The sequence below is a fragment of the Lepidochelys olivacea genome (genome assembly GCF_965140295.1).
Source record: "Lepidochelys olivacea isolate rLepOli2 genome assembly, chromosome: 5".
Taxonomy (NCBI): domain Eukaryota; kingdom Metazoa; phylum Chordata; order Testudines; family Cheloniidae; genus Lepidochelys; species Lepidochelys olivacea.
This window is the reverse complement of record NC_140415.1, coordinates 131,700,157-131,721,725: the sequence shown is the minus strand read 5'-3', so window position 1 is coordinate 131,721,725 and position 21,569 is coordinate 131,700,157. Positions and strand designations below refer to the sequence as shown.

General features: G+C 45.1%; 1 protein-coding gene across 2 annotated transcripts; it reads right to left on the bottom strand.

Moving 5' to 3' along the window:
- Window positions 1-237: 237 nt before the first annotated feature.
- Window positions 238-21,289, bottom strand: FUT10 (fucosyltransferase 10). 2 transcript variants are annotated; one of them, XM_084629435.1, is made up of 6 exons: window positions 21,216-21,271; window positions 18,508-18,545; window positions 16,057-16,405; window positions 13,680-13,971; window positions 5,041-5,876; window positions 238-2,903 (listed from the first exon to the last, which is right to left on the bottom strand). In XM_084629435.1, the coding sequence occupies exons 3-6, from the start codon at window positions 16,135-16,137 to the stop codon at window positions 2,679-2,681; spliced, it is 1,434 nt and encodes a 477-aa protein (XP_084485561.1). In that variant the 5' UTR covers window positions 16,138-16,405; window positions 18,508-18,545; window positions 21,216-21,271; the 3' UTR covers window positions 238-2,678. The 2 variants fall into 2 exon arrangements, with proteins under 2 accessions (XP_084485561.1, XP_084485560.1); XM_084629434.1 differs by lacking the exon at window positions 18,508-18,545 and having other exon boundaries at window positions 21,216-21,289.
- Between the last annotated feature and the right edge of the window lie 280 nt (window positions 21,290-21,569).

The window sequence follows — 21,569 nt, the reverse complement described above, 5'->3', positions numbered from 1 at the left end:
CCACACTCCCTCCCACACACCAACCCCCTGCCCCAGCATACAATTTCCCCACCCAGATGTGGCCCTCAGGCCAAAAAGTTTGCCCACCCCTGTAATATGGTCATGCTTGACTTTGCAACTTTAATATTCTTTTAATAAAGTGTTTTGTATGTAATACGTACACATGCTAGATGAAAAAACTTCCCAGATATTCCAGATGCCGAATGTAAATAATGCCTTTTTTTTTTTAAAGGAGCATATTAAGAGATGAGCAAACCAACTACATTACAGACATTTAAAACTGTGTTTAGTAGACATATTTACACAGATGCCGGGAAGCGAGAGATCAGTAGTTTTAAAAACCATTCAGCAGAAAATGTAGGGCAGTTAGAACTTTATCATAACATTGCTCTTCCTCCTACTCCTTCTGTATATGTCTAAGCTTTAGTGATGTTACACTATTTTTGTAATGTTTGGTTTCCTACAAAGATGGCTGTTAGTTAAACTGCTAAAAATATTATAAAATTTGGCCCAATAAGAGATGGGGGGTTACTTTTGGGGACTTTTTTTTTAATTTGGAAAATATTTATTTTACACTGTTTAGTTTGATATATGAAGTATAATAATTACATAGAGTAAAGCATGTGGCCAGATCTGAAGATGCATTACACAGGGCTACTCTCTAGGCATGACCATTTGCTTTGCACTTCTGTGGAGAAGTAGCTGAATCCACATGCTATACTTAATTGCTCAGGACAGCAGATGGAAGAAATGTGTTGGGGTCTTAAGGCCCAAACAGAGATGCCCCATGTGCTGTTCTTCCCAATCCACTGTCAGAAAGGCAGCTGGGAGACCACGCATTGTATCACCATATTTCTTGGAAGGCAGACACAGGGCAGATGACTGGTAAAAGGCATCACACACATGGCAAGTATGCAGCACCTACAGCCTTCAAGATCCCTCTGCAACTTTCTCTAATGCCTCGCCTGAGTACGTATTTGGCTGAATTTCCAACGGGTGCCACCCCATCTCAGCATCCTGTGTGCAGGAGAGAGCCCAGTCATGCACCAGCAGTGTGACCAGGGCCCATGCTGCACTGAAATGAACACAGTAATCTGTAGCTCACGAAAGCTTATGCTCTAATAAATTGGTTAGTCTCTAAGGTGCCACAAGTCCTCCTTTTCTTTTTACAGTAATTCTTATATTGTATGTCTTTAATTACTTTCTTAGTCATTGATTCAGTGTAAGATTTCTAAGTTAGTCGCTCCATTGTTCTCCTACTTTATGCTTAGTTCATCGCTCTCAGATGGCCCGATCATTCCAGCATCAACCCTCTTCACAGCTTCTTAAAAGAGAGAGAGAGAGAGAGAGAGAGAGAGAGCGCAATATTTTACAGCTCTTGGTGTTATGTTAAAAGGTAAAACAGGCAATTTTTTTGAAGACTGCATGTCAGGGTACGTCTACACTGCAAACCAAAAACAAGGCAGCCAGTCTGAGCCTGAGTCAACTGACTTGGGCTCATGCAACAGGGCTAAAAATAGTAGTGTGGATGTTCCCACTTGGGCTGGTCTCACAGACTGGCTGCAGACTGAGCAGGAACGCCTTGCCCGTGATTTTGAGCCCGGTAGTGCAAGTCCCGCAGTTGACTCAAGCTCTGAAACTCGTTGCACAGTTTTGGTTTGGGGGGGTTATTTCTGCAGTGTAGACATACCCCTGGGTATCAGATATGCCTCATGGGCTGGCTCCGATAGCGGGCTAGGCACTTTGACTCTGTGACAGCTCTGTTCCAGCTGTGTCACTGTAGCATTTCCAGTGTCCACACAGGGACGGCTTTGCAGCAGGATCAGGCCCTTCATTTAATCCCTGCTTCAGCCAATCGCATCCTTTCACCTTTGTGCGGCTATTATTGTCTACATGAAAGAAAATAGATTACTACAGAATAAACAGAATTATTTAATCTGGAGTGACCCTCCTGGAGGGCAAAAATTCATAGGGTTCTATGTTTTCAAAAGGAGATGGTTGTTAAATCTTACCCAGCACATTTTCATTCTTTCCATCCCCGGGAAGCAGCAGCTGGAATTTCCCAGTGCTAAATACTGATGCATTTTACATTCCTTCTCAGCCGCAGGACGTCTTAGCTTGCCAAGTCTCAACTAAACCTGTGAATGCCAAGGGGACTGATGATAAACAGACCTACTCAGCAGCAAGCCTGATCGCTACACCTGTCTCAAAGGCACGCTGCCACAGAGGTCACACCAATGTGATTGTATAAACTATTCCACAGCCTGTGGATGTCAACCCCGGGATGTGGGAGCTTGGATCAGAGAAGGCGAAGGGCCTGATTCTGCAAGGAAGGGCCTGTTACTAAGCAAGTGACTGTGGTCCCATTAGCTTCACTGGGACTACTCATAGGCTTAAAATCAGGCATGTGCGTTAAGCACCTTCCTTAGTAGGGGTCTTAATGCTCAAATGTGCAAGCTAATGGCAATTAGTATAAAAATATAGTTTTTAAAAAACCGCTCGGGTAATTCTGTAGTTTATCAGTACTTACTGAGTACTGTACCTACTGCATTCTATCTTACAGGACAGTTTAACTCCTTCCTGTACTTATTGACCTACAGATGTTAAGGCAGTGTGCAAAAGAATATTACAAAGCGCACTCCTTTGGGGAGCTCACTCTGTGCAATAGCCTGTCGTGTTTATTCTTTGAATACAAGTGTCCAAAATTCCTGAGCTGTAAAATTCATATTCCTTTCCACCAGCTGTCTCAGTGCTCGGGCTTCTTTCTTGGATTGTTCAAAGCTTGGTATCCACATCTCTCGCAGAGATGTCCAGCGTATGTTTGGAGAGGAGAACAAGAAAGCCTCAGGTTTCGGGCAGCTCAGGTGGTTAACTTGTGCGTTCCATCTCCTGGGTGACAATCCCTGGCAATGGAGGAGAAACACAGGAAGGGTTTAATTAGACTCTAGGTCATGGATAGCTGCACTGATTAGAATCATAGAATATCAGGGTTGGAAGGGACCTCAGGAGGTCACCTAGTCCAACCCCCTGCTCAAAGCAGGACCAATCCCCAATTTTTGCCCCAGATCCCTAAATGGGCCCCTCAAGGATTGAACTCACGACCCTGGGTTTTAGCAGGCCAATGCTCAAACCACTGAGCTATCCCTCCCGAATTCTTCTCCTCCCAAATTCTCTTTCTCAGTGAAAGCATATTTCACTGTTTCTTGCACCGTAGGAACACCTCTTTGTGAAGTTCACATTCTGGACTGTAACCTGCCTGCCTGCTTTGATAGAATGGGCACCGCACATGCAGTGAAACTGAAAGCTTCCCTACCCTGCCCTGCATAATGTACCTTAACCATGCCCTGGAGAGTGAAAGCATAGATTGGTTTCTCTGCCCATCCACATGAGTTGTTTGCAGTGTCGTTGTAGCCGTGTTGGGATATGAGAGACACAAGCTGGTTGGTCCTTTTATTGGACCAGCTTCTGTTGGTGGAAGAGAGAGGCTTTCGAGCTTCCCAGAGCTCTTCTTCAGGACACTGTGTAAGCTCAAACGCTTGTCTCTTCCACCAACAGAAGTTGGTCCAGTTGGCTCCTTGTCTCTCTCACACCCACGAGAGTGGTAATCATGGCGCTGATTTTCAGAAGGGAGACATCTCTTCACGGGGAACTGGACTGAAACCAAATTAGTTTTCATATAGGCCACCGAAAAAAGAAACCAGATGGTAAAAGCTCCCAGATGAGACAGAACTGGGCTGCACTGAACTGATAACCTAACTGCGAAAGGTTCTATGTAGCTACCAATCCACTGAGTCATTTCAGCAAAATATTCTAATCCCTGCTCTGGGGTCTGATCATTGCTCATTGAAGTCATTAGCAAAGCTCCCACTGATTTCAATGGATCAGGATCAGATTCCTAGAGAATAATAGCCAAAGCCTCAGCTCGTATAAATTGGTGATGTTCTCTTGACTTCGACAGAGCGGCGCTGATGTATACCAGCTGAGATTCTGACTCTAAGAGTTTAGCAATTACTTGTTATCATTTCAATATATAAGCATTGTGTGGTAGGAGCTATGAAGCGGGCACTGGTGAACTCAGCGGGCCTTTTGGTCCTGGAAGCCTCCTTGATTAGGGAGACCCAGCAATGTGGGAATGAGGAGAATCTCAGCTTTCAGTTCTATAGTTACTCTCTCCTACACCTGCTTCCTCCACTTGCATGGTTAAGCAAAAAAGAAGTTGTTTGATCCGAAATTTGCAATCAGTTAAAGGCTCCATTGAATTGAGGATCCTAGATAAGCTGAATGCTCAATAATTTGCATGGCAAAATTTTTAATCCCCTTTAACTAATGAGCAACAGACAAGTAGCTGAAAACAACTTGAGTATTCTTAGTGCCATTTTGCATATGAGTACAGTTCATCTTCCTAAGAGTTTTCTGTCTCCCCTTGCTGGTTGATAAGAAAGCACTACAGTTCAGACTGCCACAGTAGAAAAGAGCAGAGGAGATGTCCCAAGCCAGCTTGTGTGATAATGTAAATGTGAGCACAGTTCCTGATTTGGATAAGCAGATGTAAAAATAATTCAATTCATATTGATAAAGGACCAAGGGGGAAAAAATTGAAAATAGATTTTGGGTACCTCCATTCTTGGTGCTTGAAATTGGGCACCTAAACTTCTGTGGAATTTACAATCAGTGGGCACTTTTGAAAAGGTGGCTGCCCATCTTTACTGCATGATGATTGAGGGAGTCATGACATGAGTTTGTGGTTTCAGTCTAATTCCAGGTGTGCTGTGTCCCTATCAGAAAAATCCACCACAACTAGTAATCCCAGGAGAGAGGCCAAGGAGATAGAACTACTCTCTGACCCTAACAAGTGGCCCCTCATGATCATAACTGATGAATTTACGAGGCAGTGTTCTCTAAATAAAGTGTACATCAGTCTGTGTATGTCAGCATGGCATGGGAGTTTTAGCCCTGTTGGAAGATCAGTCAGATTCTGTTCACCAAAGCTAGCTATATTTAAAAGAAAACAACCCCAAACACAATTAGAGTTATGAGTACCTTTTCCTGCCTTCTGATGTTTTCCCACACCCTATTACACACCATGCACTCAAACACATCAATATAATTGTCCTGCGTGATATCCTGGACTCCCCATTTGCGTTCTCGGATAGCAGTGAGCAGTCGTTGATTGGAGATGGCCCCTTTCAGTTTCCATTCTAGGTAGGCCTCATACTCTTGGTCATTTGTGTCCAGTGCCTTGATGTAGTGCGCCAGCTCTCTGGGATGTGAAAATCTTGTTACAAGGATTGCACTCTTATTGCTAGGAAGCCAGTCCGTAATGCTGGGGGACCCATAGTACACTGGTACCACTCCCAACTTGAGGGGCCTCCAGAATTTTTCAGTGATGTAATCCTCGCAGACTGCGTTTTCAAAAGCAAGAATGAATTTGTACTGAGCAAGTATTCTATAGAAGTTACCATCATCCATGGAGGCTGGGTTTTTGAGGTGCTGAGGAAGGTCTCTGTTATGCAAGCATTCACCATAGGAGTCCACCTGGATGTAGCTCATCAGCTCACGCACGTAGCTGTCCCGGTCTGAAGGAGGGTCGCAATCGGACTGCACATACACAAGCGGTGCAAGTCCTTTTCTCAAGCTATTCTTCTTTTGCAGTGGAACCATGTATCTCAGAGACTTTATGACCTCTATGCCCTCCAGATACTGAGTAGTTAGCGGCAGATGGGAGTGGCGACTGAAGGTAGCTGTATGGTTGAACAAAGTGATGGTAGGTTTGTGGAAGAGCTTGTAGTTGTTTTTGGGCGACTCTTCATGGAAAAGGGCCCAGTCGTGATGGCGTTTACGAGGGAGGGGTAAGCTATCTATATTAAAGTCAGTACCTAGACAAACACAAATAATGTTACTAGCCAAATCCTTAATCATAGAATCATAGAATCTCAGGGTTGGAAGGGACCCCTGAAGGTCATCTAGTCCAACCCCCTGCTCAAAGCAGGACCAATTCCCAGTTAAATCATCCCAGCCAGGGCTTTGTCAAGCCTGACCTTAAAAACCTCTAAGGAAGGAGATTCTACCACCTCCCTAGGTAACGCATTCCAGTGTTTCACCACCCTCTTAGTGAAAAAGTTTTTCCTAATATCCAATCTAAACCTCCCCCACTTCCTATATTCAATATATTGAACTAGGAAAAATATGACAGGTTTCAGAGTAACAGCCGTGTTAGTCTGTATTCGCAAAAAGAAAAGGAGTCCTTGTGGCACCTTAGAGACTAACCAATTTATTTGAGCATGAGCTTTCGTGAGCTACAGCTCACTTCATCGGCTGTAGCTCACAAAAGCTCATGCTCAAATAAATTGGTTAGTCTCTAAGGTGCCACAAGTACTCCTTTTCTTTTTAGGAAAAATATATATATTTAAATCACTGTAAAAGGCCCTTGTTATTTACTTCGGGCCTACCTGTGCCACTCTTACTCACAATGAATACGATTGTATGTGTAGTAAGGTTCTGTTGACTGCAAAAGGACTAGTCCTGTAGTAAGGTACTACTCACCATAAGTAAAGGTGGCACAACTGGCCTCTTAATATTTCCAGTAAACTCTGTAATGGAATAGCAGTGTTTTAGCTTACAGTTAGGCCAAAAAGGGTTGTGTTAATTTTGCGTTTTAGTGGACTCATTATTATTTTTAATTGTTGTAAGACACTTCGAAATAACAGGATTGCTTCCTTCTCTGGAACGAAGGGCCACAGAGTCAAAATAAAATTCCAGATACAATAGTCATAATTATGAAACCAATAATTACCGCACAACAATAAACACCAGTGTGGGGATGTGGGGATCGTACCACACGTTCTCGTGTAACCAAATTCTCAGATTATGGGCCTTGGAGAATATGAGTTACCATTAAGATGAATCATGTGTGATGGATCTGCAAAGCTAGGGACTTCAACTCCCATGAGCCTCCTCCTCACTGTGCATCCCCTTCCCCTGGCCAGGTAAGGTCCTGAACGAGGATGTGCCAGGGCCCTGTTTGGGACTTAGGAGTGGGAGCCACTTAGCAGCAGGAAGCTGGAGAGAAGCCTCGGGAACTGTGCTGCAAATGTACAGGCTGTGACTGCTGGACATCATAGTGCAGGTCTCTGTGGGGCTTTTGGGCAAGCAGCAGCAGCTGGGCAGGGAGCCTGTGCAAAGGGGACCCCCAATGAGAGACACTAACTGAGCCTGGCTTGGAAGCCTGCAGATGCTTATTTGCTTGAGTACAGATTGGACTGGAGAGGGCACCCCAGGCACTAGGCCTGAAGTGCCCTGCCTCTCGATTGGACTGCCCCAGGGGCCCAAACGAGAACCACTATTGCTCACTTCGAACTGTAACTAAGCTTCTGTATCCAGGGTATCGGCGACCTTTCTCCTTTCCTGCCAGCCCTAGTAGCCCTTTCCTTAGCCATGTGTCTGATTGGCTATTGGGACCCACCAGGGCTAGCGCCTACAAGACCTACCTGCTGTGCCTGCCTTCAAAATGGGGTACATTAGGCATGCTAGTGGCACCCCTAGAGGTTTGGGGTACACAGTAACCCCAATAATTACACATGCTTATCAGAGCTTGGGCCCATTTACCTTTAAAGTAACCTTACTTCCACTCCCCTCCCCCGGATAAGAAGAAGAAAGACATTATTCCAAAAAGCTTTAGTAACCAAATATCAAGGTGTTATAACAGGTAAGAGAATTAAACCAGACAAACGGATATTTGGGATGGATTCACTCAGACCACCCCAGCAATGCAAAGTGGCCATAAACTTGGCCATTCAACTGTCCCCTTAGACTGGGTTTTTGGCTGCTTTGCATCACTAGAATGGCCCAAAGCAGCCAGAGCGTGGTGGTAAATCATACACTGTAGCTCAGTGGTTCTCAAACTAGGGCCACCACTTGTTCAAGGAAAGCCCCGAGCGGGCCGGGCTGGTTTGTTTACCTGCCGTGTCCGTGGGTTCAGCTGATCGTGGCTCCCACTGGCCGCGGTTCACCGCTCCAGGCCAATGGGGGCTGCAGGAAGGGCGGCCAGCACATCCCTCGGCCCACGCCACTTCCCACAGCCCCCATTGGCCTGGATCGGCGAGGGAGGGATAACTGGGGGGAGGGATAGCTCAGTGGTTTGAGCATTGGCCTGCTAAACCCAGAGTTGTGAGTTCAATCCTTGAGGGGGCCATTTAGGGATCTGGGGCAAAAATTGGGGGGTTGGTCCTGCTTTGAGCAGGGGGTTGGACTAGATGACCTCCTGAGGTCCCTTCCAACCCTGATATTCTGTGATTCTACGAACCTGCAGACGCGGCAGGTAAACAAACCGGCCCGGCCGGCGAGGGGCTTTCCCTGAACAAGCGGCGGCCCTAGTTTGAGAACCACTGCTGTATCTCCAGTACTTTTTGCGTGAAGTTCATTTGATTAGTCTGTGATTTGTGTCTTGGGATTAACTGCAAAGTGCTTAAAAAAATTATATCAGGACAATTTATTGGCTGGGGACTACGGTATATATTATTTGATTGTAGTTTAAGTACTAGTACAGTACTTTGGATGTGATATTTTAATCATTATTCTCAATCAAGGGGATCTGGCCATGAAACAAACTTTCAGAGGTCATCAGGCGAAGCCAAAGTCTGACCATCTTTAGGAAATGCAGCAAGACCTAATTCTTTGGAAAAGACTTCCCATCATAAGAATGACACTCCCTTCAATCCAACCAGCTCCTACAATGATGGGTGGAGGTATAAAATCCTAATACCACTACTGCAAGAGTCATAAAGGACACGGATGGTATTTGGGGGAGTTAAAGCATTCTGTATCCTCTTCTTTTTACATGTGATTCTGTGTGGTGACTGTATGTTCCCATGATGAGGCATCATACCGCATATAGGAAAATGACCCTTGTTTTTTCTGTTTTCGCTGTGTTATTGCGATGTGAGCTGCTAGCAGTGGAGGTGAATTATTAGAACAGTAGCTCATGAGGGCTATTTTCTTTTTAAAACATGCTTTTAAGTGGTGTTAGGAAGAGATAAAGAGTAGAGGATAGTGAAATACCATAGACTTAAGAGTAACCTTGACTTTTACATGTACACTTCCTCTTGGAGGAGGTGTCAAGAAAAATGAGACTACAGAGAGGATGCAAGAAAGCAGAGTGAGATGAGGGACTGTAAATGGGAGTGTAAAACTGACTAACTGAGAAGAGGAGGATTGGGCAAAGGGAAGCCTGTAAAAATACGCAGTCGAGGTAAAAGCCCTAAAATGATTCCAATACCACACACTTAATCTTGGTCTAGCTGGTAGACAAAGATCTTTTAAGGATTAAAGAGATGATGACAGTACCTGCCACTGTGGAACAAAGGGGAATTAATAAGATTATGATGAGATAAAGAAGGTGGAACAAGATTCATAGATATTAAGGTCAGAAGGGACCATTATGATCATCTAGTCTGACCTCCCACACAATGCAGGCCACCGAATCTCACCCACCCACTCCTGCAATAAACCTCTCACCTATGTCTGAGCTATTGAAATCCTCAAATCATGGTTTAAAGACTTCAAGGTGCAGAGAATCCTCCATCAAGTGACCCGTGCCCCATGCTGCAGAGGAAGGTGAAAAACCCCCAGGGCCTCTTCCAATCTGCCCTGGAGGAAAATTCCTTCCCGACCCCAAATTTGGCGATCAGCTGAACCCTGAGCATGTGGGCAAGATTCACCAGCCAGATACCCAGGAAAGAATTCTCTGTAATAACTCAGATCCCACCCCATTTAACATTCCATCACAGGCCATTGGGCCTATTTACCATGAATAGTTAAAGATCAATTAATTGCCAAAATCGTGTTATCCCATCATACCTTCTCCTCCATAAACTTATCGAGTTTAATCTTGAAGCCAGATAGGTCTTTTGCCCCCACTGTTTCCCTTGGAAGGCTGTTCCAGAACTTCACTCCTTGAGTGGTTAGAAACCTTCATCTAATTTCAAGTCTAAACTTCCTGATGGCCAGTTTATATCCATTTGTTCTTGTGTCCACATTGGTACTGAGCTTAAATAATTCCTCTCCCTCTCCGGTATTTATCTCTCTGATATATTTATAGAGAGCAATCATATCTCCCCTCAGCCTTCTTTTGGTTAGGCTAAACAAGCCAGGCTCCTTGAGTCTCCTTTCATAAGACAGGTTTTTCATTCCTCGGATCATCCTAGTAGCCCTTCTCTGTACCTGTTCCAGTTTGCATTCATCTTTCTTAAACATGGGAGACCAGAACTGCACACAGTATTCCAGATGAGGTCTCACCAGTGCCTTGTATAACGGTACTAATACCTCCTTATCTCTACTGGAAATACCTCGCCTGATGCATCCCAAGACCGCATTAGCTTTTTTCATGGCCATATCACATTGGCGGCTCATAGTCAACCTGTGATGCACCAATACTCCAAAGTCCTTCTCCTCCTCCGTTACTTCTAATTGATGCGTCCCCAGCTTATAACTAAAATTCTTGTTATTAATCCCTACATGCATGACCTTACACTTCTCATTATTAAATTTCATCTTATTACTATTACTCCAGTTTACAAGGTCATCCAAATCCTCCTGTACGATATCCCGGTCCTTCTCTAAATTGGCAATACCTCCCAGCTTTGTATCATCCGCAAACTTTATTAGCACACTCCAACTTTTTGATGGAAAGCACTCATAATTATAGTCTCCAAAGTATTAATTAGGAAACCTGTGATACGTGGCAAAGTACAGAGGGGAATGGGGGATGTGAAAAGGCTCTGCTCCTTTGAAAGCACCTTGCACGCAGGGTCTCATCTCCCAGGGGTAGAGAGGGTAGAACTCCCCTGGCTCTTAAGGTATGTGTACACTGCAGTCACAGGGTGCGATTTCAGCTTGTGCAGACATACCCGAGCTAGATTTCATCTGCCTAGCTCAGCTACTAGAGCAGCGAAGCTGCATGGCCAGCCTATACTGAGCATGCACTGCCTGGTTTCTCTGCTCCAGTGTTCAAGCCAGCTGGATTAAAGCTGGTTTGGGCACGTCCACATCATAGAATCATAGAAGATCAGGGTTGGAAGAGACCTCAGGAGGTCATCTAGTCCAACCCCCTGCTTAAAGCAGAACCAACACCAGCTAAATCATCCCAGCCAGGGTTTTGTCAAGCCGGGCTTTGCATCAGCTGCAATCACACTCCATGACTGCCGTGTAGACATACCCTTCAAATTCTCATGTCTGCAGCTTTGATAGTTGGGACACCATCCCCTGCCAAGAGGTTCACTTCTAGCAGCTGCTGCCTTGGCTCCTGGCAGAACCTTCTGAGGGTTTGGCTCCACTGCAATCCGGGGTGTGATGGAAGCTAAGAGAGATATACCTGAGCTAGCTTTCTAGTGTGGCTAAAAATAGCAATGTAAATGCAACAGCACGGGTTTCAGCACAGATGGGACCCTAGGTACATAGTCACATTACTAGCCCATGCTGGGGTCCGTGCCCCCACATCTATACCGCTATTTTTGTCATTCTAGCTAGATTAAAGCTAGGCAGAATGGCTACCCTAGCTTCAATCACATCTCTGACTGCAGTGGAGACATACATTCCTAAATCCAGAGGAAGCAGGAGCTCTCCCTGCAAATGTAAACGCTGTGATCCCAGTTTTTAAAAAGGAACTGCCTGGAAACCTTCCCAAGGGCAGGAGTAAAATCCACTGTTGGAGGCAACACTTCACCTTTGAACAGAACCCTGAACTCTGAGGAGAGGATGGGCCTCTGGTGATACTTTTCAAAGAAGAAAAATTACAGGTCAGCAGTGCCTCTGTAGAGACATCACCCACACAGAATGCCTGGGAGAGTAAACAGGGATGATTCACCGTAAACAAAAGCAAGTATTGCTAGTAAAACAATCCCACCGAAAAGCACCTTCTTCTTTTACTTTAAGGCACGAAACCTTCTGAATAGCCATAGGCAAAAATTTCAGAGGCAGAGCAGGGAAGCTTCTCCCTTGGGGATGCAATTCCCTGGCAGGTATCTAGGGCAGTGGTTCTCAACCTATTTACCATTGTGGGCCGCATCCAATACTACCCGTATGTCCCTGAGGATGTCACGTGGGCTGCAGCTCTGTGCTGATTGGGCTGCAAGCGGCCCACAGGTTGAGATCTTGAGATGCAAACACCCAGATCTCCACCCATAAGACAATGGCAGGTGCAAACTTCACAGGAGCAAACTGCACTCTCCAGGAGATGGCTGACCTTCTGAAAAGCTTATCCATAATGTACAATAAAGGCAAGTTAATGCTAATATGAGAGCTTGCTTTATGCATTCCTTAACTTTGCTGTGTTTAAATATGTAACAGCCTTGCATTAACATAGGGTTTCTTTTTCGCATTTAATATAATATACGAGCTTTGAGTCTGCCTTTACTGGCAGTGATAAATCATTCCCTGCTATTGTAAAAACTAACATTTTTGAATTTGCCTTTCAAAAAGTTTCAAAATGTGCACTGTCATTGTGATTAAAAAAAAGTACTTGGAGGGTCTTTTTGCTAATATATGCATTCCAGTTTAATTAAGTATATTTAATCATTTCCTCAAGCTTGGTACAATGAGCAAATTGTACTTCTGCTAGAGCTGGGGGTGGCAAACAGAAGCACTGTCATAGGCCAGAAATATCACAGACTTTATAGTATCCATGTGATGTAAGCTTTGGTTTCCTTTTATTTAAAATGGGTCAGCTTTTTATTCCTTTGCTATTTTTTCTTCCCATTCATGCTTCAGCACAGGCTCACCAATAAACTAAACTGACCTACTTACCCTTTGGAATTGGGTGTAATTTAGAGCTCTCAGAATGGAAGAGGTGGGAAGTTTGCAGTTCAGTGTTAAATAAAGCTCACTGATTATCAAAAGCCATTTGTTTCCTGTGGTTCACATTTTGTTTAAAAAAAAAATAAACCACATGTGCCCCTCTGAGCTAATGAATCAAGGTGCTGAACCCAGAAATAATCTTCTAATATCAGACATTTTAGTTGATGGCTGCTTACAGTCAGAGAATAAAAAAATCTTCCTCGCACTGAATGCATAAAATGCAGTTTTTCTCTAAAAAGAAACTGTGTAAAAATTGCAGCTTCTTAACTGATGCACTTCGAGTTATATCTGCTTACTTTAGTGACAAAAATGTTGTTTCTGCTTTTTACTTCTGCTACCCTGCAAAGCCAACACTGCTCAGAGAGAGAGGTAGATTCTACTCTTTGGGCATCGTCAATGGCAACTGTTTACTGAGTTCCACTCACAGTCAACTAGTTACCCCTTTGGCATGGAAGGGAATGGGGCTGTTATCACATAAGGCAAATTGGCGAGGCTAGGAAAGAAACAAGCTTGACTCTCAGATCTGAGGCTGGCTTTTCAGGGTGGGCAGGGAGAAGAATGTCCATGTCACATGTAAACCAAGCACATTTGATCTAGAAGTCAGCCAGAGACAATGCACAAGTAATTCCATAATGCCATTTCCCAGGATCACTTTTCAGAGTAGAACTACACTTTATGTGCAAGTAGAGATACTTGCTGGTGCACTTTGTCACCAGACAGACTTTAACAACTTCTGCTGTGGAGGTTTACAGTTGCTCTGTACTTGATCTATAACAGAGAAATAGCAGAGGGGAGGGAACTCACTCATTTAAAATGACTCAGTTCCTTACCATAGAAGAGAAAGGCTTTTGTCATGTGATTATGCTGGTAGGTCCTCTTGATAGTAAAGAAACAGACATCCTGTCCACACTGACCTAACCTCCCAGTCTCGCCAGTCAGCGGGGACCACCAGAGCAGGATAGGGTATCTGGCCGCATCTAAAACTCTCCTGGTATAGCTGTAGAGTTCCTGTTTATTAAAAAACTGATATGCATGTTTCCGCTGCTCCTCCAGTTTTAATGAACCATCTTGTAAACTGGAGACTTTTATCTTCCTTTCAGACTTGCCCAGTTCAAGAACCACCTTTGGAGAAAAACACATACATCATAACTTGCATGGCCAGGGACATACAGTTTGGCTAGCAGATGCTAATTTCCTTGTGTTTGTCAGTGAAATGCAGCCATCTCTTGGGAGACTTTGGCAGCTGTTTAGTAGCATTAAGCAGCACTTCATGGCTGTTTTAGTATAGAAGTGAAAAATACTATACCCATTTGAAACTGTAAAGGGAATTTAAGTAGACAAAGTAATTTATTCACCTTGAAACTGGTGAGGGCACCGTAGTTTATAATATACCTTCTGCTGTCTGTCTCATAAAGACTTACAAAATGGAGGAAGGCCCATTTTTAAAATTAGCCCTGCCTAGGGTTACCAGATAGCAACTGTGAAAAAACGGGGCAGGGGATGGGGGGTAATTGGCACCTATATAAGAAAAAGTCCCAAAAAACGGGACTGTCCCTTTAAAAACAGGACATCTGGTCATCCAAGCCCTGCCTGTTACAGGCATGCTCTAGAAAAGGGAGGTGTCAGTAAACAGTGAAAATACAAGAGAAGAGGCGCTCAAGAATACACAAAATTGCCCCGGGTTTTGTAGGATCACTAAAACCTTCTTGTTACGTTGCACACTGTAAATGGTTTTGTGTGCAGGGCGAAGGATGAGTGCTTAATAGTTGGGGGCAGGGGGGAGGGTTACACTCTGATATCTATGATTATATCATCCAACTCTTGGCCGGACCAAATGAACCCGCTTAGCTTGTGAGAGCTATTGAGATTGCAGTCTAGAGGAGTCTGTCAGCAAGCCAAGACTGACTTACATGAGCCATGGTTGCTATCTATTAATAAAGGCCAGTCTGGTCTAAAACAGCAGCAAATTAAGATACCTCCAAGCTGGTTCAGCTGTGCTGGCTGGCATGCTGTGGGGCAGAGCCAAGTCCCACTGCTTTCCTCCCAGCTGCTCTGGGTGGAAGTAAGTGGGCACACAGCAGACAGAGAGAGACCCTGGGGGCTGGGGAGGAGGGGCTCAGACTTCAGGAGAAGAAGATCAGCAAAATGCAGGACAAAGGACAATTCTGGGGTGGGAAAGGGGAAATGAAGCCCCAGCCTCCTCCAGGGGAAGAGGAGAAACTACCCTGAAGATACCGCAGGAGGAATGGGCCTGTTTTCTTCTGCCCAAAGATATGCCAATTAAATATACTCTGCAATGGATATGCTTATTTATATATTATGGAAAAAGATGAACATATTTATCTTTCATATCAGACTTTTTTGCTGGCCTGACGCTGTGCTTCCTACCACCATAAATGGCCATTGGGTCAGTACAGACTTGGAAGGAAGAATGCCACTTACTGAGTCACCATCACCATTCGTGGCAGCACCTAGGTTTCCCTGGTGGTCTATACTTTCCCAAGTATTGAACAGGTGGCCAGACAAGTCCCGGGCTACTATGGAATGGCTGCAGGTCCAAACAGCTGGGATTTAGGAGTTTTGTGATATTATGATCAAAGGACAATGCGTTGGAGACAATGCTCCAGGAGACACCCAGCTCTGAGAACACTTTCTCAACTCTGTCAACTGTCTCAGGGCTTCCTGGCCACAGTTTGCAGTCAGTAGCTCAGTCCAAAATTATTAATGATTTTAGACATCTTTAAACATGCATCAAAATTTCATTTGTCTGGAGGAGAAGGGCTACTGATGAATGCCTATAAATAATAATTTAAAAAAAGGAGAAAGATCAGACTTTGAAGTAATTGTGGACTTTTGTTTTCATTTTTTATATATGATTAGTATTACTAAAAGTTTTCTAAGCCCTTATTACCCACATTGATTTTTTGCCTTTGGGTTTTGTCTTTTCTCCTTATTTTGTAAGGAAGTTATTAATTCATTTACCTTTCCCCTCTAGCCCTGTGCTCTCAGTGAAGTACACAACTAGTAGAAATTCTTTACAAAGATTCTTCTTAAAGTGTTATTTATTAATTAAAATATTTAGGGCCTTTAATGACATCTTTGTCCTGCCAGAATTGTGTAACAGTTGGAGTGCAACCATGTGCATCTCTTTTCCCTCCCTTCCACGACTAGAACTCTTCAGCTACCCAATCCGAGGATTAACTGTACCTGGAGTGTAACAAGAAGAAAAAAGAAGGCCGTAAAGCAGAATAAAGATGCCCAAAGTTTCTTCCTTCCAATTCTAATCATGCTGTGCTGCCAGGCCCACAGAGTGCCAAGTGGTGGTCAAGGCCTGTTATCAGGGATACCAGCTCCTCCTACAGCTTCAGTCATTCCTGCTGTGCTTTCCCATTCTGTCATTGTTTTTCTCAATGGCCATAGCTGCTCAGAAGGAGACTCCATCAAGGACTGTATTCCAAGCTCAGTGTTTGGTTCAATGTCTAGACAGGACTGTGTTCTTCTGTAGACATCAGAGCAACGTTTTGAACCAAAGATACCTTGGAGGTGGATGGACTGACTAAATCAAACACAGAGTGAAGGGCCAAATATTAGAAACATATGTGCTGTCAACAAAAGTGCAGTTAAAATTAGTACCAAGTGGAACACTGAGATGCACTTAGCTGATACCGTTACTACATACGTTCCAGATAGAAGCCAGGCCTGCTAAGCACACTAACAACCTAGACAGGGCCTCATTCTCCACTGACATGAACCTCCTAGGCATTAACCCTTGTGAAAAATGGGTGTAAAATACCTGTAAAAACACCTGTGTCGCTGAGCGGAGGATTCTGATTTGCACTCACTGTACACAGGTGTAAATGATCAGAGCCTGACAATTTACCTAACACTTATGAGTCTGAGAACTCAGTCTAATAACAAGAGTGAGAAATACCTCTATCTGCCCCATCAGAAACCATTTATTATTACTCGTCCTTGCTATCAAGACAGTGCCTAGAGACCCCCTTGTGGACATCACCAGCTGGAGAGGATTAGAGCACCCACTAGGTTGCTCTAATCTATGCCTGGCTGGCCTCAAACTGGCCTTAGAACCGTGGAGCTGCGACCGGCTCCTTTGTGATTCCCCCTCTCAACTGTGCCCCACAGAAGCTAGTTGCAGCAGCAGCAAATGTTGCCCAATGAGTTTGCCACCATGTTCTACATCTGTGCAGCATAGGGCTGAAATATTAGCCTGCTGATGTGGGCGTGTTTTACATGCCCTTTGCGTGGTATAATGGGCTGCACACATCAGCATGGGAAGTAGGGGTGTGGGGGTTGCTGTAGCACTCCCAGGTTGTATGCGGGGCCACTGACCCCACACCCAGGGATCCACTCCCTGGCTCCGGTCCCGGGGGCTAGCCCCATGCCCCGCTCCCCAGCCACTGGCTCCATGTATAAAACTGGGGGTGCTTCCCATGCCTATGCCCTGCTCCCGGCCCTCCGCCCGCACTCCACCCCTCAACCCCTCATCTGGGACTCGGGTCCTGGCTGCCAGCCCCACTCCTGGCCCCGCGCCCAGGGCTCTGTTCCTGCAGCCCCACTCCCTGGCTGCTGGCCCTGTGCCTGGCCCCGCCCCACCCCCGACTCCCAGGTCTCCTCTCCCGAGGCCCGCCCTGCACCTGGTCCCCTGCTCCCAGGGCTCCACTCCCAGAGCCCCACGGCTGGCCCCACTGGGGCTCTGCTCTTGGTCCCGCACGTGGTGTCCTGGCTGCTGGCCCCTGCCCGAGGCTCTGCTCCTGGCCCCACGCCCACCCCTAGCTGTGGCCTTGGCCCCCTTACCCCTTGTCCGGGTCCCCCACTTCCAGAGACACAGCCCTGCTCCCAGCCTCAGCTCAGGGAGGCTGGGGGGGGGCAGAAAGGTGTAAGGGGGCTGGCTTTCAGCACCCCAATTACTAAAAACTTTCCAGCGCCACTAGCTACACAAGGTGCAAGGCAGGAGGTGTAAGGCCTGTATTTTGTAACTCCCAATAAGATCTGAAATACAGGGCCAAACTAACAGTTCAGTCCCAGTTGCTTTGCCTGGATCCAGCGTGTCTGCAAGTCTGGCCTGGAATGAATTATGGAAGATCTATGGAAAGTAGCTACGAAGCATGCACAAAAATAACCCCACTGTCCAGACTTAAACATTTGTTTAAATTGAAAAGAGAAGTCCCCTTTCACTTACAATGCATTGCCCCAGTCCAAATAATACACATCTGGGTCCCAAGGCTATATTGGGCCATGGCCTCTTATTACCACATGACACAGGACCAGGATTTGGCCTATGCGTCTTTAAGAAATGAACTATGGAAACAGTTAAGTCATCCCTGTCCCTGTTTCAATGGCAGTGAGAGATGCCATTTTGCTAATGCTGGATCTCCTGCATGGTACCAGACTGAGCCAGAGGACACACATCTCCGCATTGTGATGAATGGGAAACTAGAAGGTTTCAAAGCTGTTGGAGGCAAATTACACCAGGAGTTCCGCTGGTAGACCCTATCAACATAAGTCTGTAGTGTAGATCAAGCCTTACGTATTTCATATACTAAGATTAATATTTAAGTGGTCCAATAATTTTATATTTAAGATATGAGACGGAAAGCAAAATGTCTTCAACCATATCTGCTTACAAGGGTACCATACCTGCTTACTCTTGAGTGCGTTAGACTTTTTGTACCTTTCTGTTAACAAAACACATTCAAATGAATTCCTCATTAATATTTTCATTGTGCACAACAGTTAATATTAATATAAAACATCCAAAAACACTACATTCAAAGCATATTAACATTACAAAGTTCAGCACTCTAAAGTTAGGAAATGCCAGAATTAAGGCTGCCTGTGCAAACTTAATGCAGCCCCCTTACTTGCATGTATTTTATGAAACAGTCTTTAATTACATGATCACATGCTATTTTTCCACGGGACCCGGCCGCCTTCAGTGAATAGGTAGTTATTCAATAACTCTATTATCATCATTCAATATGTGGCCTTAGCCCTTATTTACCACACACCATTCAAACCCAGCACTGAATACAAAATTTCCTCCTGAGTCGGGGGATTTTAACTACCTGACCAAGGCCTCTGACACAATGAATCGCTAGGGCCTATGGAAACTCCTTCATACATTTAGTGGCCTGGAGAAGATGATTGCTGTTATCCACTTATTCCACGGTGGCCAGGGTGATGGAGTGTGTTGACTCATCAGAAGCCTTCGCTCTCACCAACAGCACCAAGCAAGGAGGTGTAATGGCTCCGGCCCATGCAGGACTTTGATGGAGGTGTACGCATCTAGTTCGGGTTGGATGGGGGCCTATTGAATCTACAGCGACTCAGGGTCCAAACCAACAGGGGCAGTACTGGGGGGGGGGCTTGTGGGGCTATAGTCACCCCAAAATTTGCCTTAGCCCCCCTATAGCCACCCTTCCCCAATCAGGAAGGGCTCCCGCCACCGGGCTGCTCATGTTCCCACAGGCGCTGCTCGCTGTCCCCTGCCATGCTGCTCGCACCGCTGTTTTCAGTTCTCAGACTGGGGGGCACAGAATGTATTTGGGGTGGGGTGAGCTCTGAAGGAAGAGCAGAGAGAAGCAGCTGCTGGCTGCGCACCCAGCTCTGAAGGCAGCGCCGCCTAGCCACAGTGGAGCAGTAAGGGTGGCATGGTAAGACTGCCAGGTGAGTACCCTAACCACGGGGTTAAATGTTATAAGGGTTTGTCATCACTGTGAACTTGCCTCAGAGACCTGATCCAGTAGGCGGCCCTGGTTTGTGAATCTCTCGGAGGGTTAGATGGGAGCTAAGCACCCAGACACCCACAAGGAGGCAGCAACGCACATGCTCAGAGGCAGAAACATAAGTGCCTAAGGAACTGAGGAGCTGAGGGAGGTTAGGCACCTACAGCATTTTAGCTGGAGTTGTTTGCATGTCAGTGGTGCCCGAAACTGGGACCTGGATGCCTAACTCCTTTGGGGCATTCACAGCTCTGTGCTTCATCTCACAATAGTAAGGGCCAGATTGTCAGAAGAGCTAAGCTCCCATTTAGGTACCTAAATGAACCAGCCTTTTTCAAATGTGCTCAGTGCCTCAACAGCTCCTGTTATTCTGTGTGAGCTGCTGGCTGCTGAGCGCTCTTGGAAATCTGGCACTGTGTTCCCTTGAGAAGGGAGGGGAAAGCAGTTAAATATGCTATGCCATGACTTTTTAAAAATGGATGGCGAGAGTTGGCAACACTGGATTTTTATTACATGCCTTGTGGATTTGACATTTTTATTAAAGCCGCAGCTCCCGACGTCACATGAATACATGCCAATCTCAGCTTCTGTTTTTAAAAACTTAGGTTTCAAATAATCTTTATCACTGCGGAGAAGATTTTGAAAACATGAGTCCACTCTGAAAGCTGAGAAACCAGAAGACAAAGAACACAAAATGTATTTTTTTAGGCCTGTCTCATGAGTTTTGAATGCTTTGGGGTTGGCAATACGGCCTAGGTGCTCAGCACTTTTGGAAATCAAGCCATGTGTTCTGGTGGTTCACTGCAGTGCTTGAAGTGCACAGGAAACATAGTGCACATATATAGTGGACCAAATTCTACCTTCTGTTAGACTGGTGTAAACCCAGAATATCTACATTCAGAGCACAACAGAACTCAGTTCAGTGCCTTTAATACAATGGACCATTTCTTTTCCTGCTTAGATCAAAACTAAGAATCTGACTGAGTAAAAATTTCCAGCCAGAAATTAGACTAGAGTTGCTAATTTTGGAGGATGGGGGTGACATTTACTTTCTTCACATATTGGCATGTTGTGTCTGCCGTCGGTGATGATATTACAGGATCATGTGCTGATGCACTGCCAGCATACTGAATTTGCAATGCCCAAAGTAAGTTCAGAACTTTCAAATAGTGGTAACAGTAAATATTTGTTTTATGGTAGCACCCCTTGTTATTTTGAAAGCTTAGCTGGCCACCTATGACTATCAGGACTGTCCATGAATTTCAAAATGGGTGGAGATGTTTGGGATTTGAGCAATGATTGGAATACATTACAAACTTTTAGTCTCTTATGGAGCGAAACAACCTCATTTAAATTCACACAAATGCATTTTGGAAACCTCGTCTATTCAAAATGCCAGATTGTACAGCCCAGCAACACACAGATTATTTGTTTTCCAACATCGAACTACATCTGCTTAAACAGTTCATAACAGCAATCAAAGGCTCTAGGGTTTGCTGATCCCGTTCTCCATCTCAGCCCTTTACGGGTTGCAGACAGCTCTTTGCATCTTTCTCAGCATCACTGCATCCTATGCTGTTAGATAACCAAGAAATCCACACCAGTGATGATTTTTCCCCTTACCTCAGGAAAACTGCAGGGCTCTTAGGCCATTGTTGCTATGCTCTTTTTACTTTCAGTTTGTGCAGCTGTTCGAGATCAGGATAAAAACCTGGAGCTCAGAATATTTCTCTTAGCAAAATAAATATGCAGAGAATCCCTCTGAGTTCCTGGGAATCCAGTATCCATAGTTTCACGAATCCTATTGCCAAGCAGAGCTTCAGCCAGGATTGGAATCCAATCTTTCCTAGGTCCTGAATGTTCTGCAAAGGAAAACTAACTACATTAATTGTGCTATCATTTTTGTGAAGATTGCGCTTCCTGGAAGTCCCTGACAAGGAGATCTCAGCAAAAATCTGTTCTCTGTGCTGACTTTTT

What these genes read in the sequence shown, in the direction of transcription:
- FUT10 (XM_084629434.1), bottom strand. Translation starts at nt 16,137, where the DNA reads ATGATTAGAATTGGAAGGAAGAAACTTTGGGCATCTTTATTCTGCTTT. An exon ending in AAAAGCCTTTCTCTTCTATG is followed by an intron (nt 5,877 to 13,679) that starts GTAAGGAACTGA and finishes GTGTTTGTCTAG; the next exon opens with GTACTGACTTTAATATAGAT. An exon ending in ACATCAGAAGGCAGGAAAAG is followed by an intron (nt 2,904 to 5,040) that starts GTACTCATAACT and finishes CTCCATTGCCAG; the next exon opens with GGATTGTCACCCAGGAGATG.